This window comes from Scardinius erythrophthalmus (genome assembly GCF_964197995.2).
Source record: "Scardinius erythrophthalmus genome assembly, chromosome: 6".
Classification (NCBI taxonomy): Eukaryota; Metazoa; Chordata; class Actinopteri; order Cypriniformes; family Leuciscidae; genus Scardinius; species Scardinius erythrophthalmus.
Genome location: NC_138226.1, coordinates 22246357 through 22271504, shown reverse-complemented (window position 1 = coordinate 22271504; position 25148 = coordinate 22246357). Strand labels below are relative to the sequence as shown.

General features: G+C 35.6%; 5 protein-coding genes across 7 annotated transcripts; 4 read left to right on the top strand and 1 right to left on the bottom strand.

Annotated features, from left to right (window-relative positions):
- Positions 1–453: 453 nt before the first annotated feature.
- Positions 454–6600, bottom strand: uchl3 (ubiquitin carboxyl-terminal esterase L3 (ubiquitin thiolesterase)). Of its 2 annotated transcripts, XM_081367789.1 has the most exons (9): positions 6490–6600; positions 6321–6332; positions 5844–5972; positions 2255–2411; positions 2044–2129; positions 1888–1935; positions 1227–1302; positions 1002–1060; positions 454–891 (listed from the first exon to the last, which is right to left on the bottom strand). In XM_081367789.1, the coding sequence occupies exons 1-9, from the start codon at positions 6529–6531 to the stop codon at positions 808–810; spliced, it is 693 nt and encodes a 230-aa protein (XP_081223915.1). In that variant the 5' UTR covers positions 6532–6600; the 3' UTR covers positions 454–807. The 2 variants fall into 2 exon arrangements, with proteins under 2 accessions (XP_081223915.1, XP_081223914.1); XM_081367788.1 differs by lacking the exons at positions 6321–6332; positions 6490–6600 and having other exon boundaries at positions 5844–6238.
- A 303-nt stretch (positions 6601–6903) lies between these two features.
- On the top strand, positions 6904–11528 carry sgo2 (shugoshin 2). Of its 2 annotated transcripts, none has more exons than XM_081367765.1 (8): positions 6904–7271; positions 7372–7452; positions 7558–7733; positions 8023–8100; positions 8274–8313; positions 8494–10407; positions 10581–10635; positions 10765–11528. In XM_081367765.1, the coding sequence occupies exons 1-8, from the start codon at positions 7205–7207 to the stop codon at positions 10847–10849; spliced, it is 2496 nt and encodes an 831-aa protein (XP_081223891.1). In that variant the 5' UTR covers positions 6904–7204; the 3' UTR covers positions 10850–11528. The 2 variants fall into 2 exon arrangements, with proteins under 2 accessions (XP_081223891.1, XP_081223890.1); XM_081367764.1 differs by having other exon boundaries at positions 10530–10635.
- A 439-nt stretch (positions 11529–11967) lies between these two features.
- Positions 11968–15874, top strand: c9h2orf80 (chromosome 9 C2orf80 homolog; the record flags this gene model as incomplete). The annotated part of the gene is made up of 8 exons (XM_081368110.1): positions 11968–12008; positions 12152–12233; positions 12419–12501; positions 12604–12694; positions 13420–13497; positions 15340–15427; positions 15547–15647; positions 15806–15874. 8 exons carry the CDS (start codon positions 11968–11970, stop codon positions 15872–15874), a joined length of 633 nt encoding a protein of 210 aa, XP_081224236.1.
- Positions 15875–16603: 729 nt separating this feature from the next.
- On the top strand, positions 16604–17481 carry LOC308691809 (gamma-crystallin M2-like; the record flags this gene model as incomplete). The annotated part of the gene is made up of 3 exons (XM_081367373.1): positions 16604–16612; positions 16783–17025; positions 17206–17481. The coding sequence occupies 3 exons, from the start codon at positions 16604–16606 to the stop codon at positions 17479–17481; spliced, it is 528 nt and encodes a 175-aa protein (XP_081223499.1).
- A 1367-nt stretch (positions 17482–18848) lies between these two features.
- LOC308691807 (uncharacterized protein) lies at positions 18849–23722 on the top strand (the record flags this gene model as incomplete). The annotated part of the gene is made up of 6 exons (XM_081367368.1): positions 18849–19085; positions 19188–19457; positions 21394–21636; positions 21812–21934; positions 23030–23272; positions 23447–23722. Exons 1-6 carry the CDS (start codon positions 18891–18893, stop codon positions 23720–23722), a joined length of 1350 nt encoding a protein of 449 aa, XP_081223494.1. The 5' UTR covers positions 18849–18890.
- Between the last annotated feature and the right edge of the window lie 1426 nt (positions 23723–25148).

The following is a 25148-nucleotide window of genomic DNA, read 5'->3' as shown; positions in this document are numbered from 1 at the left end:
ACAAAGACCTCATGAATTTCCATAGACAACAGTCATTATTCAAACACGCGACCACTGAATGCGGTATGAAAACAATTAATTTATCTTAAACATAATTAAACCTTACATTAAAATATAAATCTGAATCAATTATTGTGGTAAACATTTTAATTTATTTTTAGATAACATTGCTGTTTTGATGGGGGGAAAAAGTATGGATGTAAAACCAAAAGAGAAATTAATCATTGCTTGAGTATTCACGGAGTGAACTGTTGTCACTCATAATACAGCAATGAGGCCAACATGAGATGAAAACACTGGACATTTGTTCTTTATTCTTTTAGTTTTAACTGATTTTTTTGCTGTATTCTTGAGAAAACTGTATTTAGAACACCATATGTAGTGAAACACTGCCATCGGTCTAACACTTCTGTGAGAACAGTACATTTATTTTTGTCAAAATATGTGTACATATTCATCATGAGAACTTTTATTTTAAATGGCTTCTTTTCTGGCAGAAAAACAACACCCTTAGGTCAATTTGTATCATTAACAGAGAATGCATTTCATATCATTTTGAAGAAATGAACACAAAGTATTTAGTCAGAGTGTCAACATTCAGATACAAAATAATTTTTTATGTGCATGTACATTTCTTGATATTGGCTAATTCTAATTTGCTTCTCATTTGCCTTGTGGTCAAAACTTTCAACAAACTTTTATTTTAATCAGTCAAAATGTAACCTATACTGTATAAATGCTAAAGTTTTAAAGTATTCAGCACTTCTGAATGATTGGCAGCTTTTCTTTTAGGTAAAATAAAAACATTTATGCTTTGGAGAGAGCCACCACAGTGAAGCGGAGTTCCTGGGGATCACGTGCCATAAACTTCTTGCAAACCTCTGCAGAATCCTGTGGATCAAACACAATTTAAACAATGCCTACAAAAAAAACAAGTTCCAAATATACAACCTTGTCAGAGAGTCTATACATCTATAGAAAGTCAATGACAAACATCACACCTCAAGAAATGTGTCGTCTGTGGTTTTCCCATGAACAATTGGAAAAGGTTTACGTCCATCTGAAACACATGAACAAAACATTAACACCTGTAATAATTATGTATAAAAATATGAAGTGTAATTCTTTAAATAGGTGTTGATACTGTTAATCTTTACATTCTGTTTGCAGAAGTGACAAGCACCTAAAACAAAATGACAAAAATACATTTATTAAAATGTACCTACCCAGTTCATATAAATATCCCTCAACGTTTACAAAGGCAATGAAATGCAAATCCACTTTTTCATCTAAACCTGGAGCCTATAAAGGTGAGCAGAACAAAAAAGTTAGCACTAGCAGGTTAGATTTTTTGGAGTAGCTGGAGTAGCAACAAGACATAAAAGCAGAACTGAGATCCAACACAAAGAGAATGCTAAAGGCCTCAGAGTCAGAGAAAACAATAAGGTCATTAAGAATAAGGGAAAGTCATCTCAGTCCTTTGAAAAGCCGTGAAACCAGATTGGAAGGGCTCTTAAAAGTGATACTGTAGGTGACTGCAGAAAAAAATGTGGGTGTGCAATTTCAGATACATTTAAAGTGGGTCTCTTACATGTAAGACAGCAGCAATTTTCAAGTTCAAAGGCAAAAACAAGAGATTTATTCATGGAAGATGAGGACAGTGATAAGCTGTTATAAGGTTGTCTGTTTTTAAAAAGAAACAAGGACTAACACTTCAATATTTCCAATATAGTCTGCATTTCAAAATGTCTGCAAGTACAACAAAAGAAAAACATAACATAGAACATTCAGCAATGCGATACAACTTCAAAATGTGTGTAGATACTTGGTACTGTTTTGAATGCTGTATTAACAACTAATCAACTACTATATTTAACAAATACCAACCTCTGTTTGTCCTTCCTGAGCGCTTGACTCATGCGTTACTCGGATACTCTGAAAACATAAAAATATCAGAGGTTTGCTGAAAACAGTCAGAAGTTTTTTAAACTTCCAAAAACAGTTCCAGTTGCAAGCTGCTGCACCAAAATACACATTTATCACCTCATCTTTTTCAAGGAAAGCTGCCTTTTCTTCTGGGCTCATCTTTGCAGACTGCAGTAAAAATGCCTTAAGGGGCGAATTCGGCTCTGTAAAAGAAGAATTTCATGAACATACCATAAACAAATATATTAAACATACAAATGAACTGACTAATAATATACTTTTCAAAATAAGGAAAATCATTCTGAAAATGAGCAACTCATATACATACCAAACTCCAGATGCCTTTGATTGTTTGCCACGGCATGAATCAGCCCTATTGTACCACAAGCATTGCCGATGGTTTGTTTCATGAAGTACACATCCGAGGACACCTCTTGTCCTTGTGCCTTAATTTTTGCCTCCTCTTCCTGTCTAAAGGTTTCATACTGCATTGAGGAAAATAATTATATTACTAAAATAAATCTACAGTAAATATCATGTTGTAAAAATAAAATAAAAAAGAATGACAAAGATGCTTCATTCTACTGACTGATTATGAATATGGTCTTTTTTAGTGCTTTGCCAAAGAAATAATCGGAATACACTTTGTATTTTTTAATGTTTTAAATGTTGTATGTTTTTATTGTTTCAGCATGTTCATTAAAGGTGCTCTAAGCGATGTTGGGTGACGTCACTTCTTATTGACGTTCAAAGTATTGTCAAACAAAACGGAGGCTAGCTTGACCCTCCCTCCTCCTCATCCCCTCCCCCTCCCTTCCATGCTTTCTGAAACAGTCATGAACCATTTAGAAAAGCCAAACTGGATTTACCCACCTGTCCAGCAAAAACAGAGCCACCTGAATTTCGGATTGGAAGCCCTTCTGCCGGCGGTGTTCTAGCCACCTTTTGAACGCTTTTCTGATGTAAATTCAGGACTTTGCACGTTCCTTCTCCTTTTCCCTATTCTTTGTTATTTGTTCATCGGAACGTCGTCTCTTTGGTCGTGTGTTGGCCATATCAAAATTCTCAAGAATATACATTTTTAACGTTAGTCGTTTGTCGTGGACATCTCTCCTCTAGCTAACTTCCCTCTTCATGCTTCTCTCTCCTCCACTCCCCACACCCCCCTTCATGTGCACGCGCACTAACCCCCCAACCCCTATCCTCAAATCATTCTTGTCGGTTATTGGCTGGAACACTGTTTGTTATGTTTCGTGACCAAGGCTGGGCCAGTTTGTTTTTGTTGCCGTTTGTGGAGCTTGGTTGTCTACAGAGACCGCGTTTTATTACAGTGTGTTCAGTGGACAGGCAGCTAGCGGATAATGAGGAGATGTTTGCTGTATGTGACAGAAAATGTTTTGGCCTAAAAAATGCGTGACATCGATTAGACCACCTTTAATCTCCCATTTCCATCAATATAGTCATAACCTTAAACGCTGATGATCGATGTTGTGACTTGTTTAACACGATCAACCCAGTTATTTTTGTAATGATCAACTCTAGAAGTATTCCTTCATTCAAAAAACTTTATTTGATCTAAGACTGGAGATTGCATAGGAAAGTAAAGTAAGTGGGTGAAAGCAATGGTACATTGTTTAATTTATATCATCTTTACTCTTAATCTGGTGTAGTATAGCCTACCCTTGTTTAGTTCTAATTAATGCTCTTTAATGTGATGGGTGTTCTTTAATTTCTTTAATACATAAGTGTTCAGATTCTGCCGTTTTCGACATGTTACACATATAATATAAATGCTTTTCATCATACAAGATTAATGTTGGGAAAATTAAATTGGTAGATTAAGTGCTCTATTTGTGATCAATTGTCCTTTTGTTGAATAAATCACAAAAAAATCCCTGCTGTGTGCACTGCCACTGATAGAGGGTAAAGTGCAAGTTGATTTACACTAAGCCATTTGAAGCGTCTGCCTTTCAAACAAGCCACAGACCTCATTTAAATATTGTGTGAGAAACAGAAATCCAATCGGTTATCCAGATACAGAGGCCACTTAATGTGAACAAATGAAAACACTCCTTGTCCTGATTGGCTAATGATCCAATCTGCTTGATCAGATCACAGTGATCGCATGTTAATGCCTCATGTAAACACAGCCATTGTTTGTCTGAAGATGATGACTAACAACAAACTCTTGCTTGTATATAGCCTACACATTTTTTGTTCTTCCTTGTCTTTCCTTTGTCATCTTCGCTTATTTTTTTTTTTTATTTTGCTTCGCTTCAGCTATGATAAACTGACATCCACTCTTGCATTGTGTAGGCCACTTGTTATTTGGGGGCGGAGCAATGAAGGGAGGGGTGTGTTTGTTTGGGTTGATTTCAAATACCAACAGTGTTTCTCAGAAATCACTTACTGCAACGTTAATACAAATTACTTGTAATAGCTTGTAGTTTTGTCTTATTTCTTCATTTACTGCAGTGCATAAGTAACTTTGTTAGATGGTATTGTTAATTAACGTTTGTGCATGTTTGTATGAGAGCCCAGGTTTGTATAACAAATACAATTTGTCACATGTTTTATCATGCTGAAACCTAACTGCCCAAGTCACTAACACTAATTACATAACCACATAAAGATTAGACAGATTATCGCTTTAATTCCAAATCAGGAATATCATTAGACATTTGGTACAGCAAACTCAGTTATTTTGTTTATTTTGGGTCATAATAAAGAGAAAAAATTACTAAAAATCATGATGAGACTGCTCGGTTCCATTTCATGCAGGTCAAGTCTTTGTATATGAATCTGGTACACACATACATTAGAGATGCACCAATGTATCGGCCAACAATCAGTATCGGCTGATAAAAGCAATTATTTTCACGATCAGCCATCGGCCAATTGTTGAAAAACAGCCGATGATCAGTGCCGATTATATCCTGTCAATCAAAAGGGTGCGGTAAAACATGACCGACTGCAACAAGAAAATCTCTTGTGTTGAATTTAAGGCAAGTTAATGTGACAATAACGCATTAACAGCTAAAAACAGCTACATAAAAGCAGACTCTATTTGACCCTATGAACCCCCGTAGGGTTGCCAGATCTGCATTTTTTACCTATACTAAACATTATTTGTAGCGCGCCTCTCACCCAATAAATCGCAAATAACTTCTAAAAAGAAACAAACGCTTGACGCTCCTAAATGTGACGTGACGGATCGTTGTAGCGCCTCAGTTCAAGCAGCAGTCTATTTTTCCAATTTAAGACAAATTATATCTAGAAAAACATGCATGAATATCAGAAGGTAAGTTGAAAGTTACAGTACAACTTACCGAAATCAGTTTCATGTCTCATGTAATCACTCAAACAGTGTTTCAACCGTGGAAAGATGTCAATAAAACTTACTTGTGAAGCTTGAAACTTGCTTGTGAACAATATCACTTAATGTTGCATTAACCTTAGGAAAGTCATTTGTTTGTTAGTTAGCCAATCTTTAAAAATATATATAAAAAATAAACTAGAGAGGAGCTTATTTACTGTTAATTATATATGTATGTTTGAATAAATTTGCCATGAAAACAAGTGCTTATGAAAACTATTAATATGTGTAACTGAGTTGTATACAAACATTTCAGCTTTTATTTGAGTGTAAATATTATATCTGGAAATAACTAGCAGTTGAATAGCTCTGTTGTTAATTTTAACCTCTAATATTATAGTGTACCAAATGAGAAGGTTCTCTGTATAGTTTGTATAGTTTACTCTGTATAGTTATATATATATATAAAGGGAAAGAGTTGATGCCAGAAACAACCATATCCAGTTTAATGTCCACCATCATTTACAAACAGACAACTAACTATAAACACAGAGCTTGTTTACGGACATGGAGTCTATATGAGTGTAAAGTACAGTCATACCTTCTCTGTTATAGGGAAGAGCAAAAGTACAGCGCACACAGGCCTTGGCACCAAACTGAGAACTTCGGGCTCCAGACCATACACATCCCCAAACTGCCAGGTGGGTACCAAGCCAAGCTGCCGTAAAAACTTAACAAAAGTATAACACAACACGTAGATTAAATACCAATCATATAAGACTAGTAAAGGGGTTTGAAGTGCATGAACATACATAGACACCAAGGGCCTACACAATCCAAAAGCATTTCTACTTAAACTTGTGAATAATAAACTAATGTGGAACATAATATACATTTTACATTAGTACAAATGCAATAAAGTTACAAACAATATACCAAGCGCGGTATTATTGATAAACATAATAAATCAAAGTTGATAATTAGCTTTATCACAAGCGTGCTTTAATAAACCTGATTCATTCATTTGGCACAAGTTTTGAATCCTAGACACACCCAGATAGTCGAGACATCTACTCACTTGGTTCATAACCTGTAAGCAGACACAGAACACAAAACAGTATCATATAAGTTAAAATATGATGTAAAAGACATAAGCTGCAGCTTACCGTTCCTGCTAAAATGAACCAACGAACGATATAAAATTAAATGAACGGCGAAGGATCGTGAGATTGGGGAGAAATTCATACCTCTGGGTTAGCCTCCAGTGGTAACCAGCGCTGGCCCTCCATCTCAGATTAAGACCCGTCTGATATCCTAAATAAAAAAGATGATATTGCTTCCACGAGCAATGGTGTGGACGCTTTGACAGCTGAGGAGGAAGTTCAATGGAATATGTGCGCGCGCGTGGCGTGACGCGTGCGTGTGTGAATTCAGCGACTGGCCTAATGTCCCAGCGGAAATGCAGGCATCAATTTCAAAATAAAAGTCACAGTTACCGTAGAGACGATCTTTGATATTAGGGATAACGTGCCTTTATGCGGCATCATTCGTGTTGTAGTATCACGAAGATCTTTGATAGTCTCACCATGCGTACATGCACATCAGTTTTCTATTAAAGTCGATATTGTGGTTAAACCTTTATTCTGAAATCTTCTCTTTTTGTGCTTTGTAATTATTTTATCCTTTACTTGCTTCATTTTATTCTTTCATAAGGCTACTCTAGTTATTCTACTCTAGTGACCTTTTTCAGGTCCGTCAGAGAGGTTTTGGTTAGCTGGTTTGTTCCTGTAGGCTGTCACTCAACAGATTTAGTCCAGTGGGTGGCGGTATGTACTCAACAGTTGATTCTATAACGTTAAACCGCGAGCGAAGAAGAATTCTAAAATTCCGCGGCAATGTTTGGTTTTAAATTTGTATAAACCGGTTTAATTTGTACGCGCAGTATTTGTTATCCGAATAGAAATGCATTATAACAAGAATAAAGATAAACCACATCAAGCCTCGAGTTTGTCGTCGTCTTTTATTGCTGGTGAGTAACGTTAGACAGAATATAGCATCATATTCTTAACGGCTGTGTTTTATTCCGACATTGTATACGTTAACGTTAATCACTCATGCCTTTTCAACAGCGCCCAATGATAAAAAGGAAAACATACGACTGGGCAAACAGACGTCTGTATACGCAGCCAAGATAAAGACGAAAATACACAGTAAGAAATACTCGGAAATGCCAAACTTTACTTGTGCTCTTTTATAAGTTGACCGATGACCATAACTTTTATTATGGAAATGACGATAATAATAATGTTTTCCAGATACCTCATCATTCTTTAAGTTCTCTTTGAAAAGCAACAACAAGGCTCTGGCCCTGGCTCTGGTTGCTCAGAAGAAGAAGAGCAGGGAGCTGGAGGAAGAGGTGGTGCGGCTGAGGAAAGATGCGCAGACCACTAATTTCGATCTTGCTTATCAGCGTCATAAAAGCAAACAATTGGTGAGACCATTAGGGTGAAGTCTGGTTATATGGAATTTAATTATTCTGGCACGAAGGTTTGTTTTTGTAGGTTACTTTCTAAATTTAGGCATTCGTTTTAACTTAAGCCTTGGTTCCCTGACTCATATAGGCTACTTGTACAGGCACAAAGTCTGACTCGTATATCATATTGAGCTTGTACTGTACTTTAAAAACACTTTAAAGAACATACATAACTTATTATTGTTATTTTTATTATTATTATTATTTACAATAGATGTAGTTAATGTAGTTTCTTTTCTTTCCCTAGTTTTCCATTATACGAGAGTTTTATGACTCTTCTCTTAACTGGATGACAAAGGCTGTTGACATTTTTTGTAATGATGAGGTAAGTCAATATAATTTTCTAATAATTAAGTTATATGGCTAATAATAATCAGAATTATATGAATCATTATTATTTTAAAGACTTCAGCCAAGCTTTGTTGATTGTTCACAAATAGCTAATTGTTAAATTATTATTGCTGTTCATTAATAATAATTATTAATATTATTTTAAAGGTTCCAGACAGTATGGACACTGAACACAACACCAGTAAAGGTATGAGAAGACAGTGTAAGCTGTTCATTGTATACAAGTTTACTTAAGAATGTCAGTCAAGCTTAATTTTGAAAGTATAGTCAAGTTTGAATGATTGGCACTGTTAGAAAAGTTATGAATTTTCTAATGTTTGTTGATGCTGTTATTATAATTTTAATTAGCTATTTATTTATTTTTCAGACCAATTGTTTGAAATGGAAAAAGAGGTTGAGAATTTGCCAGAGGGTCCGTTGTGTCCACAGCAGGGCAATGTTGTGTCTGTACCAGTGGATACAGCTATGGTTAAAGAACCTACAAACTGTGATGTTCTCAGCCAAGAGAGAAACAGTCCAGCACAGCAAAACACCCTATATGACTCTGAAATGGAGATGACTGTTAATGACAGTGCTGCTGAAATTGTAACAGTTGAGACAAATGCAAGAAGAACCTCTAGAGTTACAGAAGAACATCAGGAAAAGAAGGATTTGTGTCTTCCAGGAGAAGGTAGTGAGCGTGTATATGCAGAGGAAGACTTACCAATTGAATTTAGTAGGTCAGGTTATACATCAGCTGTGCCAAAAGAGTTGACCACTGTGACACAGCAGTGCTCTCCCACTGTTCAGAGCGAGGTGGCGAATGAGCATGAAACGGAATCAATAACTGCACGCAGGAAGACTCACGTCACCTCTCGTTGCACTAAAAGTAGCAGGCGCACATGTAAACGGAAAGAACCAAACCCAGATCCAAGGAAAACGTACCTTATCTCCCAAGATCCTTCTAATGACATTTTTAATGATTGTTTCAGTGATCTTGAGCTTCGGAATTCTGAAAAAAGAAAGACAATTTCTTTAGATGGAAATATTTCAAGTAAAGCTGCTAAAAACAAAACAAAAGAGTCTCATGCTACCCAGGAACCCAGGAGAACATGTATAGTTCCAGACGAGCTAAGACCTCAGAAGAGCAGGAGGACCAAAGTCTCATCCCTTATGATGGATCACAGTGCATCGTATGTGCATGAAAATGTTGAGTCTGCTGGTACTGTATGGCCAGAAACGGATGGTACTGACGTGCATGCAAGTGAGAGTGCAGTTCAAGTTAAAAAACATAAAAACAAAACTCTGGCACAAAAAAACAGAGGAACATTTGTGATACAGCCAAGTCAATCATTCAACAGTTCAGAAGGATCACAGGAGGTAGCACCAGGAACCCAAATGACAGCTCAAGATATTGGTTTAGATACTACTGCACAACAGCACAAGGAGCCTGAGCATGTTTCTCATGACATATTGAAGGAAAACACCTATCATCCAGAATGTACACAAGATTTACATATCAGCCTTGTACAGGAAGCCTCTGAATTTCCATCATCAGTTCCCGTTAAAGCTAAGAAACACAGAAAAGAGGGGGCAAATAAAAATAAAAAATGCAATGCTGCAGGAAAAGAAAAATCCAAAGCATTAACAAAGAAACAAAACAGTTGTGCTGCGAGTATGGATAAAAATGTGTCGACTGAAAGGCAAGATGCGATTGATCTTCAAAATGGAGCAGGATGCAGGTCTTTGTCTAACACTTTACAACTACCAGGGATATCTCATTGCTCAGAGGAGGACATCAGGGATGAACATTATGCAGAAACCCCTGAAATACGCTGCCCTTCCTCTGTTGACGAGCTTGATCAGGCTGACCATATCAATATGGATGCTCTTAACGTAGATCTGGACCAAACCAACAAAGCTCATGAGAGCAGGTGCAGGAAAACGTATGTAATTTCATCTTCTCATGAATCTCTAAATAAAGAAATGACTGACAGTGGTGCTTCCAGCAGAACATCATCTTCTGAACATCATCTTCTCACAAATGAAATGGATGATGTTTCACCTGCCATGAACTCGAGCATGTTTATCATAGAAAAATATAATGCGACTTCAGACCGTTTTAGTGAACACACAAAAGACATTCAGCTCACAGAGGAGAGGCCTCCATGGGAGACTATAGATGGTTACGCTGAAACGCTCTCAGTCGAAAGCTCTGCCCACAGCCCTCAACCAGAGGCCCGCTCTCAAACTATGAACATTTACCAGGACCAGGACTCAGAACTGAGGCACCAAGCACCAGGTAATCCTTATGTGTTGGTTTAAATGCTTTGTCAATTATTGTATTTTGCAAGGTGATTCAAATAATAATTACTTTTTTCATTTCACATGTTTGTATTTTATACGTTTTTATTCTGTGAACAGAAGATAGCAGGGTTATGAAGAGTCTAACAAATACAGACGTTAACTCTTTAGGGAGAACACGAAGAAGAGCAGCACCAGTCTCCTACAAAGAGCCAACTCTCAATTGGTGAGTCACACTTGAATAATATAATGAGATAAAATATATTATGATTTATTTCTGCCTTGATATAGAATCTGTAATAAGTTTGGATAACTTTTGTATTTTCTTTCATTGATTTATTTATTTGTTTTGCAGCAAAATGAGGCGTGGGGACAAATACTCTGATACAAAATTCTTAAACTCTCCGGTGTTCAAAGATAAGAAGAAGAAACAAACTTAGAAGTGAATTTCCCATTGATTGATTTCAGTCTTTTATTTAACTTTATTTTTTGTTATTTTGTTTTATTTACTTTTTTATGCAATTAAATTGTTTAATGGATTGATCTTAAAGCATTTTAATGACAGCTGTTAATTAGCCTTCAGATCTCAGCATAGTTTCATTCTTGTGCATTTAGGCGATTTCGTTAGAATTTTAAATGATATTTATTTCTGTGGTTAATAAAGAAAACCTGCTCTATTTGCTGTTTATTATTAACTTGATTCTGCTTTCCAACCCAAAGTTGTGTTCCTACTGATCATATGGAAGTAATCTCTAATCTCTTTCCTAACTCATTTTATACATACATGAATGTTGTATCTGTGTTATGTAACTGAGCACTGGCCGACAGTGTTAAAGTGATTAAAGGACTGAATGAATTATTTAGAGGACTGTTCACATGAGAGGACTACAATTCTGAGATCGAGTAGGAGTGTCTGTTCAACCAGTTTATACTGTCTGAAAGCAGATGGAAGCTTCTGACATAGGCATCTTATTGTGTTATCAGGAAGTGTTAGTTTTAGGTAAGTTAAGGTGTTTTCTTAGATTACAACAATTTTTACATGTTTTTTATATGTATCAGTCTTTTTGTGTCAAGGCATAAGTAGATGCATTACATTAAAATGTAATTGGTTTATATTCATGGACTGTTTCTTATTTCATTAGTAACTTGTTGGATTATCCCAATTTTTTGCAAATGTTAGTCTTACCAGATGCCTCAGGTAACCTAACACAAGTCTGTTAGATAACCTGTCAAATTTTCGTCTCACTTTTCCTGTTCAATGGAAACCAAAGTTTGCAGTTTGCTTCCTGTGTTTAGTGTTGCCCCTGGCAGAGGATTAAGTACTATTTGTTTCTTGTAAAGCACTTTGAACTGTTGGTTTTAAAAGTTCTTTATAAATAAAGATTATTATTATTAATAATATTATAGGTAAAGTTGAACTCGTGTTTTTTATTTATTTTTTAACCCATAATGTTTATTTTTATTTTTCCTAGCATTACTGTTATAATGGAATTTCAACTATTTTTCCAGACTGAATTTTGGCATAAAGAATTAAGTGTCTCAACTGAGGGTCTACAACATGGAGGCAAAGCGATTGAAGAGGGATGTTAAAACTTTGCTGTAAGTAGTGTGAAATAAATTCACTGATGTGTATCAGGATAAATAGGATAATAAATTGTACTTGCGTAAGGACACACATTTAGAACAAATCTTAAAACTTTTAATTGCTGCTGAAAATGTATATATATTTTAACATCTTTTAGTGGTGAATATATTGGACTGCGACTCAGAGAAAATGGTTTTGATCCAAAAGGGAAAAGCACTTTTACAATGTTAGATGATTTGGTAAGTGGTCAATATTAAAACAACAGTTAAATTTCAAAGGTTATATTGTTCTATTGAGATGAAAATTTAGTTGTGAGTTGATGTTTTTATGTTATAATCATACATGTAATAAAAAAAAAAAAACCACAAGATTCATCTAGCTTTGGGTTGTATTGCTAAATATTCATCTTTACACATTCATATAGGCCCATTATGATTTGGCTATAAGTGTGGCTTTGTGGTGGCTCAATAAAGATGATGAGAAGAATTTAGTTGAGAACAACTACATGTGAGTAATTTATATAACTGGAATTTGTGTATGTTTAATAGTTTCATGCTAGTTTTGCAGTGTTTGCATAAAATCACATTTGACCATGCTATGTCTTTGTAGAGGAATTGGCAGTTTACGGCATATTAGCCAGTACCCTAATCGTCTGGAAAGAGAAGCAATGATCCTTTCTTCCTTTGCTGGAATGCTTCTGGTAAGGTTCAGAAGAGAATATAATTTGCCGGTTTTATATAATTTTTAAATAAATATAAAAAAAAAATGTAAAAAACAAAAATCCAGTATTTATATTTTTATTTCCTTATTTATGTATAGTTGTAATCAAAATAATTCAACACCCATTGCAAATCAGGTTTATTGGCAAAATGTACAGACTTTCAGCAATTGAAATAGCTCAACACAAATGTTTCAAGTGGTTTCCCCAAATTCAACTGAAAATGCAACGTGGTTTGCAATGGGGGTTGAATACTTTGTTACAACTATAATTGTGTTTTTTCCACATTTACTTTTTTATTTATTTATTTACACATTTATTTATTTTCACATTTATTTATACATTTCTTTGAGGTAAAACGCCCTCCTCATTAGCATACAGAGAGACTAGAACTCAGAATGGCAGTGCTGAAGTTTTGAGGCACAGTGACACCTTGTGGTGTGACCAAACGATATATACCGTAAATGTAGATATAAATTTGGAAAAAATACAATTATACATAAATAAGGAAATAAAAGTGTATATATATATATATATATATATATATATATATATATATATATATATATAATTTTTTTTTTTTTTACATTTCTATGTATATTTATTTATGTATTTATTTATTTATTATTTTGTCAACTTTTGAATTCCAGAGGTTTTCAACAGCAATTCTGTTTTTGACAAGTTGTATAATGTCCTCTCATTTTCAGAACAGCTTACCTATAGAAGACATTCTGTCTCTGTACAGTTGCAAACCATCTGCATCTTACCCTCATGATCACGATAAGGTATTTGAGAGTATTTATTATTTGAGAGTGTTTGTCACACGAGTGAGCTGATGTCATGCAGGATAAAAATTGAAGGGATATACATGGGGGCCTATACCATGGAGCCAATTTAGGTGGCTAGCCAGGTATGTTTCAGTTTAGTTTGTGCCAACACTGGGTTTTAGGCACCATGAAAGTGGTTTGGCTTTTAGCAGTGTTCATCGCCATAGTAACTTGCACGGCTAACCTGGTCCGGGGCAGGTTATGCTCCAGGTAAGAGATCTCATACCAAAATTGGATCAAAATCAGCTGTGAGCAAAATAAGTTTCTACTCCAAATTAAAGGTCACTACATAGCAACTTATTTTTAAAGACAAAATCGTCTGGCTTTTAGCAATGCTTATAATAATAATTGTGTATGATTTAGATATTATTTATGCAATTATTATACCCTTAATCCATTACACATGTACAATTTTAGTTGATCAACTATTATTATGCCCTTAGTTAAATGATTATAAACATTTAAAGGTAAAATAAATAAGCTTTAAGGTGATGATACACAGGGCAACTTTTTGGGCAATATTGCTGGGCATTGTTGCCGTCAACGGGCAACCAGATAAGACACAGGGCCCACGACCGATCTAAATTATCCAGATATATATTTATTGCCCACTTTCAATGGGAAAGTGCCCAAGCAACAATTGCTAGGCAAGATTGCCCACACTGTAAAAAAAAATTACATCCCCAAGTCAAAAATTTCTAGTGACTGATAACATCTAAATTTTTAAATTAGTCTGACGTATTATTTCTCATTGAGCCAATGTTAACAGACTATTGCAACAAGAATTGCACTTGGGCCAATTTAAAAATTTAGACTTTTACTTGCATTGATATAGCAAGATTCCAATTTCTTTTAGTTGTCCTCTTTCATAGACGGCTCTTTTCTTTTTGCTGTGTAAATTTGTTTAAATTCATAATAATTTTCAATCTCATAATTTTCTGCAGAAGAGAGAAGTGAATCGCAGTTTCACTATTCCACAGCATGTGATTGGCTGTTTGCTAGTGATGTCACATCTAAACTCCTAAACTCAGGATCAAAGCCTGAGTTGACAGAGAAAGTTGATGATCAGCGTCATGGTACCAACAAAGCCTGATTGAATTGTTTGGTTTTGTCAACTCAAAACTAATCCTGTAACCCTGAGTTTGATCAATACCATCATGGTACAGGCCCATGATCTGTAAATAGAAAGCCTTTAATTGTTGTTTAGTCTGCCATCTCACATTATACTTCTCAACCAGAAGGTCAGGACCCACTAGAGGGCCTCAACAAACATAAAAGAGGTCTGCAGGATGACTTAAAATGAACACAATTTTTTATTTATCTTTTAAAAATCTATTTATTTATTTATAGTTGTATGTATTAATCTAACCGCATTACTAAAAATGTAATAAAAATAGTAAATAAAAACAGTAATAGTTAATGATAAAAAAGCAATAATATTTCTTTTTTTTTTTTCCTCAACAACTTTTCTTGATAAATATAGTCCTATAGTTCTTGAAACTTCTGAAATTACCAACTGAAACATGATAAAAAATTATATATCAGTTTATGTTAATTAAAAAAAAAGCTTGAAAACGAGCAGCCTTGTCATAATGACAGCAGACATACCAAAATCTATATTTTATCATACAGTATATGGAGGGCCTTCATATGGAGGGCTACTTTATACCGTCCAGACATACAGTACAGTGTCATGAAAAGGTATTCCAGAATCCCTCTTTAATTGCTTTAACTGAAGAGTTTCATGTCATCAAATTTCAGCAAAGTTTTAAAATTATTTCAATGTCTTTTCCTCAACAGGGCAACATTGTTCACCCATTGTCCCTCTCTTATCATCCATTTGCTATGCTTAGTTCATTCAAAGCAGTAGAGCGCTCAAGAAAACACAGTATGTGACCTTTTACATATTTTAATAAAAACATTGTTAATGCATAAATTGAAAGTGATCACTAAAATAGAACAAAAGGTTTTATTGATTGTTTATCATTGCCTTTTATCTCTTACCAGCCCAGGTGCTGAAACGCTGGATCAAAGAACACAGTAAGCAGAAAGTCTCTCCAGTAACAGAGACACTCGAGTCCTCCTCCTCTTCCTGCTCCTCATTTAGTGTGAGTGTAAGTCTGCTTTTCCTCAGATACATTCTACCACAATCTGTTATACTATACACTCAGTAAAATAACAATGCACTCATAAAGTTGAAAATTACTGCCATCATGTGCTCAGATTATGTACTGTAATTGTTGCATCTGTCTTTTGACAAAAACAGGACAGTGAGGACTCTTTAAAAGATGAAACCGCTCACTATGAGGGCTTGCAAGAATCTCTGCAGGACTGAAAACAGCAGCTGTCCAACAAGCAAATATTAATTTGCATGGTTTATTAAACACCGCTATGATTACACATTTAACATCCTTGCAGGTGTTTCCTGGTTTGTCTTTATTGTTAAAATATTGGTTATTTCCCAAGACTTTGTTCACAGCCAGGGAATAATAAAGAGAGGAGATTAATTTAGAATAATCTATTTTATAAATACCAAGATGACTTGTTTTACTGACTTTCTTAATATATGTCCGACATGTCACACATTATCTTTAAGAAATAGAGGGTGTGTATAATTATTTTGCCCATGCATTCTCATTTTATAGTACATGTGAATGAAGATGCAATGTTAAATATGCTGTAATCAATAAAGTTATTGAACTACTTCTTAACTCAGTAACCCGTGGTACATTGCAGATGTATTTCGTTCTGTTGATGCATTCCATGTCATAAGCAATCATTCCATCACATAAAGCATCTCATTAGTGCCTGGATCAAAAGAGAGGAGGGCAGCTTAGGTCAGTAATTTGCCAGGTAGGAATTTTGATTTGATGAATCAGGGCTTTTAAATCTATGGATAGGATTAAGAGGTAAGCAGCACCATCAGAGTGACAAATCCCAGTCATTGAGAGGACAAATAAAGTTTGATCCACCATGTTGATGGAGGTTTATAAAGCAGACCTCATGCCCTAGTTTGTTTGACTGTTTCTCCGGTTTAGGACTGTTTCCTGAGGCTCACATCATAATGAGTAAGGTAAATGAGACGGTCAAAGACTTTTGCATTTCTCGAGGAAACTTTAGGTTAGCATTTGACTATGAAAAATTGTTATCCAAATGCTTCTTATACTTAACTGTACTTTGACTATGAACATAACAACAGAACCAAAACTGCTTTAAAGTATTGCTTTAATCGCTTGCTTGCAGATTATTTTTTATGAGGATAGAAACTTCCAGGGTCGCTCCTATGAGTGTGGCACAGACTGCCCAGACATGCACCCTCATTTCAGTCGATGCAACTCTATCAGAGTGGAGAGTGGCTGCTGGGTCCTGTATGAAAGACCCAACTACTCTGGTTTCCAGTATGTGCTAACCAGGGGAGAGTATCCTGAATATCAGCGCTGGATGGGCTACAATGACACTATTCGCTCATGCCGTACATTTTCCAATGTGAGTAATATGCATGTTAATGATTATTATTCCATCTGTGTAGTTTGCTGTTCTGACACACAAAAACTTTGTTGTTCTCAGTACACACAGTGTTTAAGCCTCTTGTTGTATTTTGTGTTGTTGTACACGTTAACACAGCACACATTCAAACTCTTGACTTGAACTATTTGAAACTTGCAGAAAAGTGGTGGATCCAACCGCATACGGATCTACGATCGGCCAGATTTCCAAGGTCGGATGATGGAATTCAGTGATGACTGCGGGTCCATCCATGAAAGCTTCCAGTGCCGCAGCATTCACTCTTGCAATGTCATGGAGGGATACTGGACCTTCTATGAGCACCCCAGTTTTCAAGGCCGTCAGTATTTCATGCCACCCGGAGAGTATCGCAAGTTCAGCGACTGGGGTGCCATGTGTGCCACCATTGGCTCCTTCCGCAAAATCACTGATTTTTAGAGTCCACATTATTAAAATAATTGTGCCTTTACTGGCATTGACTTGTCAATAAAATGTCACAAAACCATATGCTTTGCAGTGTATGTATTCATGCTGCAGGTGCGTCATTCACACTCAAGTTGATTATTACAGCTGTCCATCATCAAAAAGATATAGATTTCAGACTATGTGGCATCTGTGGGGGATGCTTTAATTCCTAAAAGAGAATAGGGCTACACTTTATTTTGATGGTCCACTTTAGACATTCTAGGAACTTCTCAACTACATGTCAACTAATTCTCATCAGAGTATTAGTACTGGGTTAGGTGTTAGGGTCTGGTTAAGTAAAATAATTTGACATGTAGTTACTTATTATCAGTAGAATGTCTGTTGGGGGGCCATCAAAATAAAGTGTTAGCAGATATTAAGCAGACAGTCTACTAAGACTCTAATGACAGTTAGTTGACATGTAGTTGCAAAGTTACCTCTTGTTTCTTAGAATGTCTAAAGTGGACCATTGGGGGAAAAAAGTGTTCACAAGATAAGTATTTCTTCATGTTTGCCAATGTAAATTATTTAGAAATACACTGTAGGCATTACATATCCTAATTGATGGCACTTTTGCTTTTGGAATCAAGCAAGTTATATACTACCTGTTATATAACGATTGTAATGACAAACTAAATGTCACTACTGGCTATCACGTAGATCATACCATGCTGGTAACATTATTAGTCATTGACAATTATTTTGATGAAGCAGCCATCCTACACTGGCAAGGTCCTGCAAAACATTAATTGGTCCAATACATTAGTTAGTGAGATGAATAATGGCAATGGGACTGTCATTGACATCAAACTGACATCACATTTTTTTACAGATACCCTCATGAAACATATATAAACATCCACTATCAGCTATCCTAAAGACATTTCACAATTTCAGAAGCAAAACTATTCAGTTTAAATTCAATTATTTTATTTAAAATGTGTAATCCTAAAATAAATGCAGACTAACGCTAATGTTGTGTTGTTTCCCCAGACCTTTCCAGCAGCTTTCAACAGAGCAGCTTTTGCTGGAAAAACTAATGTTACGGAGGCAATCACAGTGATTGTTTAGGCTAAAACAGACAGTCATGTTTACAAATTTCCTGTACAGTTTCTGCTGACATGAGTACACTGCGACTTAAATGACAACACAAACAGTAGTACCATTATGTTCTCGGATATATATTATAGTTCCAGCAGCACTTGGCACCTCCACAAGAAAGATTTCAAAGCCCCTATAAACATGGGAAAGGTCTGTATGAATTACAATAACGCATTAGTCATAAATGAATTATTATTGTGCTTCTCTCATTATCTAAATATTGTTTTCTCTAGATTATCTTTTACGAGGACAGGAACTTCGGCGGCCGTCACCATGAGTGCATGAGTGACTGCGCTGACCTGCATTCCTACTTCAATCGCTGTCACTCCATCAGAGTGGAAAGTGGTTGCTTCATGGTCTACGACCGAAGCAACTTCATGGGACACCAGCACTTTCTGAGAAGGGGCGAGTATCCCGATTACATGCGTATGATGGGAATGAATGATTGCATCAGATCCTGTCGTATGATCCCAATGGTAAAGACTGAAGCAAATCATTATCTAAAGTTATCAATGGTCTTGTTTTAATATATTGAAGTTAAGTACTCAGCCTTAACTCCTGTTTTGTTACCCATTTAGCATCGTGGGTCCTTCAGAATGAGGCTCTATGAGCGCTCTGACATGGGCGGCAAGATGATGGAACTCATGGATGATTGCCCTAATCTTATGGACCGCTTTAATATGTCCGACTTCCATTCCTGCCATGTGATGGATGGTCACTGGCTTGGGTATGAGCAGCCCAACTATATGGGCAGGCACTTCTACATGAGGCCTGGCGAGTACAAGAGGTACAGTGACTGGGGTGGCTTGAGTTCCAGGATAGGCTCCATCAGACGTATCATGGATCTCTAATGAAAGGAGTCCTTTTGAAATGTCTGCTGTATGCCCTTTTTCACACACTAAATAAAATGGTGTCTGTGCTGAAGTGTATTCAGATTTGTTCTTGCACCCTCTACCTGGGGGGGTCACTGTCTGATGATGACACTTGCTACAGGCTGCCAGACTACTTTACACTGTTCAGTAACCTGAATAAAACTATAGAAACATTTTCCTCCATGAGACAGGTGTTGAGTGTTCTCTTTGCTTGTACTACACATTAATCTCACTCATGGTGAATAACTAATGATAAACAGATGAAGTGTAAAAAACGTGCTTTTTAATAATACGGCCAATGTTTAACATTGTTTATGTAGATGAACATTAAAAAACAGGATGGTGTATAATCTAAATACGGGGTGTGACTTAGTGGCTCTTGAGCAATACACTTAACCCCAGTTTAGTTCAGGTGAAGTAGGCTAATGCAGGGGACACACTTAACAACTAGCTGAAACATTCTAAGACTGAACTGAACACACTTACAGACTGTTTCCAACAACTGGAGCAGATTTTAATCAACGACTGTGAACACTGACTGAACGCAACTGTCTCTGACTCGGCGCATTTGGGCATGATCAGTCGTAAGTACCAAATTACATTCATAATCAGCTTACAGTCGTTAAGTGTGTCCCCGGCTTAAGTGAACTGTATATATATATATATAAACGTGCTTTTTAATAATTCGGCCAATGTTTAACATTGTTTATGTAGATGAACATTAAAAAATAGGATTGTGTATAATCTAAATACAGGGTGTGACTTAGTGGTATATTATATATTATATATTAATATATTATATATTCCCCTATTTTACCCAATGCAACTCTATCAGGGTAGAGAGTGGGTGCTTCATGGTGTATGAGCAAGGCAAGGCAAGTTTATTTATATAGCATTTCATACACAATGGCAATTCAAAGTGCTTTACATAGAAGAAATAAATAAAATAAAATAATAAAAAGAAATAAGAATAATTAAAACAGTTTAGAAAAATAAAAAATAAAATACAGTACAGTACAAACAGTCGGACGAACATTGGCACAGTGCTCATTCAGTAAATGCATATTAAATGCACCCAAATTATATAGGACAGCAGTACTTCCTGCAGAGGGGCAAGTATTCTGACTGTCATATGTGTGTGTGTGTGTATCACCATTAAATATATAATTTAAAATTATTAAATATATTTTCAATCGATTTTTTTTATTGTAAGCACATGGTGAGTGAGTAACCCTAGCTGTAACATATATATTAGAAACAGTGATATAAACATATAGATATAAAAGTTACTATTAAATGAAATAATCAGTAACATTAAGTACTTAAATAATTAAAATACATACATTTACATTAAGCATGTTTATCATTTTATGAGATATGCAAATCCCACAAACCATTGTAAATTCATAGATTTAAATAAATATCACATGTCGAGACTTGAATGCAATTTGTAAACAATATTTCAGGAATTATTGGATATTGGGTATGGATATTAATGATTTTTTAATGTGATTACAGTCTCTATTGTATAATCTATTTCACAAAATGGCAGTACAGACAATATTTTTTTAACAAAGAATACCAGTAGAAACGTTTTTCCCCCTTTTCTTTCCCCTTTTTTTGCAATTGTAATATGAATGACACACACAGTGTCGGCACTTCGTGTCTACTATATATACCAAAGAGTGTCCTCAAAGTAATGAGCAGTGTCACACTCCCATGGTACAACTGCACTGTCAAAAATGGGGAAGGTACAGTATGCAATACTGTGAGGAAAGTGAGAGAGGGCTAGGGTTTGGGTTAACCCACAAAAATAGGCTTTTGTTTTGTGTTATATTGAAGACATGTATGATGGTTTACTGTAAATTGTGCATGTATAAAATTTCTTTTTTTTTTCTTCTTTTTTTAACAGATAATTTTCTATGAAGACAAAAATTTTGGGGGTCATAAATATGAATGCAGTGATGATTGTGCAGATATGCTCTGCTATCTTAACCGCTGTAACTCCATCATGGTGGAGAGTGGATGCTTCATGATCTATGAACAACCAAATTACAACGGCCAACAATTCCTGGTCCGTAAAGGAGAGTACCCAGAGTTTGAAAGCTGGTTGGGCAAAAATGATTCTGTCTGCTCCTGCCGTGTAATTCCCATGGTGATGATATGCTACTATATATGATTGATTGATTTACATTCAAAAAGAAATTCCAAATTTCACTTTTTTTTATCACTCCAATCATTCTTTTACATTTCAGGATTTTTTTCTTAAAAAATGAGTGGATAGTAGCTAATTTACATACACTTTTTGTTCTTCTATCTATCATACACAGGGATCTTCTCATGAGGTGAAGCTTTTTGAGAGAATGGAGTATGGAGGTCAAATGATGTCTCTTGTGGAAGACTGTGCAGATGTTATGGACATGTTCCAAACAAACCACATATTCTCCTGCAAGGTAATTGGTGGAAACTGGCTCTTCTTCGAAAATTCCAACTTCAGAGGCAGGATGTACCTCATAAGGCCTGGAGAATACACCAGATTCACTGAATGGGGAGGAATGAGTGCCCGTGTGGGTTCCATCAAACGAATCATGGATTACTAGAATTAACTTTTAAGATTAAAATCAACCTAATATTTTTAAACCTCATTTAAAACTTTGCTATATTTAATCCATTAGATGCTTTATTTTATTACTTGTTCATTTTGTATTGTAATATTGTTGTAAACACACACCAAGCTTAATACAGACTTCAAATTGGCAATATTTGCTTACTTGGGGCCTGCCATGTTGAGCTTTGACACTCTCTTATGTTACCTCAAAAATAAATGTTTATAAACTCTGTTTATTTTTGACTCATAGAATGTTTTACTTCATATTTGACAGTATATTTTTCATAATGTAATTTTGTTTCTACGACTAATAAATCAAATAAAACCGCTTATAAATGACTGTAATGTTTTCTTTTGTAAAAGGACACTGCTTTCATGTTAGTTTACTGGTATTTTTTTTTAGTTTGGTCGTTATATATAAGATGAATCTTATAACAATATTTCAGCTTTCATCCAGACTAAGCATATATTACTCAACTGGTTCAGTAAAGGATCTTTTGCATTGATTCATTGTGCTGATTGCAGCCAGATTGAAGATTCTGCTAGCAGGACAGGAGCATTTTGTTGAATATGGAAAAACTGCACCAGGCCAAGCCAAACATAATCAGATTGTTTCATTGTCCCCCTGATTATAGCCCCTATTACTACTCCCTGGGCTAGATTTATTTGAATGACAATACTTTATGCTGACAAAACTTTATCACAGCTGCTTCTAGGTTTTATAAAAGACAGTGATAAATTGGATGCCAGTGTTGAGCAGTATAGCCCTGCCAGATGCCAACATGACTATCGGAAAGGTAAGATTGTAATTTCCCTCACTCTCAGACTAATAGACTTATAATGGTTTTATAACTCTCTAACATGAATCCAGTTTACAGCTGTAAGCTCATATTATTGCAAACTTGAATAGTAAATTTACTGTACCACTTTTCTTTAATAGATCATCTTCTACGAGGACAGGAACTTTCAGGGCAGCCATCATGAGTGCAGCAGTGACTGTGCAGACCTGCACCCCTATTTTACCCAGTGCAACTCTATCAGGGTAGAGAGTGGGTGCTTCATGGTGTATGAGCACCCAAATTATATGGGACAGCAGTACTTCCTGCGAAGGGGCGAGTATTCTGACTGTCAGCGTATGATTGGTTTCAGTAACTATATCAGATCATGCCGTATGATCCCCATGGTAAGTGATCTAAGGGAATAAATATTAAATGATAAAAAAATAACCATGCACTAGTTCATGAATTCAAATAAATATAATGCTTTTGACTGCTGAAACACACTTGTTCTTATGTTCTTGCCACATGAAATGATAAATGTGTTGCTTAGTATATCCCAAATCCGTGTTTTCTTGTAGTATAATGGTAACTACAGAATGAGACTATATGACCAGGCTGATATGGGAGGTCAGATGATTGAACTCACAGAAGACTGCCCTAACATCATGGACCGCTTCCATACATCTGACATCCACTCCTGCCACGTGATGGACGGCCACTGGCTTCTATACGAGCAGCCCAACTACAGGGGACGAATGTACTACCTTGGACCAGGTGAATACAGAAAGTACAGCGACTGGGGAGGAACAGCCCCAAGAATTGGGTCCCTCAGGAAAATAACCACTTTCAACTAGACAACATGAACTGTGCAGCAACATATGCACTAAATAAATTCTCTTGACTGAAACATCTTCTTGTCTGGCTATTATTCTGTTGTAGTGTTTTAACGTGAACTTAAAATCACCATAAAACATCATTTAAATAATGAAACTGTAATTATAGTTATTCTAAACTTAATTTCCTTCACTGACCTATCAGTGAAAATCTGGTTACCAGACTGGAAAATATTCATTGAAAAATTCAGTAAAGCAAAACTGAGGGCAAACTGTCTATCACACAACTTATGCTTTTGGCTGAACAATGTGGGGCTCAGTCTGGATTATCTGTCCTCATTGTAGTTAAATCTATCACTACCATGACAAAAAAACAAAAGCAGCTCTGCTATTTAAATGCACGTTGACCTCAAAGAAATTAGAGGACGTATTTAATACACATGCATGCTATCGTGGTACAAAGAAGCTATCAAATACCAAATTACAAAGTTTTTTCTCCTAAACACCTATTCAGCTTTATAATGTAAAGAAGAAGACTGCGTAAGAAGACAAAATCAATCAATCTATTAAGTCATTCTGGATTTTTAATGAAAGTAAGTAATTTAAGTTGTGATTGGGTGGATACAGTTAAATTTCTGATAATATCTGCTTGTTTTTAAGGCATAATCCAAATAGCTACATCAATGCCATGCTGTACAATTTTGTAATTAACTTAATGCAAGTTTTTTTTTTTTACATATACACAACATGGTATGGATAAGTACTTTACTTGGATTTATGCAAGTATGGCTTTGTGATTATGTGGTTATTTTTATTCTACTGTTAACAGGTTTGTGAATCATTTTTCCTTTTGTGTGACTGATAAAAACTATTTGCACACATAGTCAATTAGTAGTTTATGATATCACAAGAACATGTAATGATTACTGCTTGCTTGCTTGGTTTTTACTGTGTATCCTAGGCCTTTTTCTAAAAGATGTTTGTATTTTTTTCCACTTTCATTTTACTTTTACCATTAAAAATATTTAGGCTATTTATCCACATGTAGAAGAGATTTACAAAAAGCACATACATAATACACATGCACGTTACAGAAAATTTGTTGGACAAACTTGCTGCAATTTCTACATTGAACTTTTTCTACTTAACTTTTGCAAGATGCTGCATCCACAGCTGTAGGTGTTAGTAAGAAATTGAAAATGACCATCATATTGATAAACAAAACTTGTTGCTTGTTGCTAATATTGCTAGTCTAACTAATAGCTAAAACAAACTAAAAGTTTTATTAACCAATATCTATGGTTTTTAACCAGCACCAAAACACATCCCTGGAAGTTTCTTGATTAGCTGGTTTAGGTATGTTTATTTAGGGTTGAAGCTAAACTCTTCTGGATAGTATCCCTCCTGATTCTGAATGTGACACCCCTGTTCTAGAGACGAATTGACA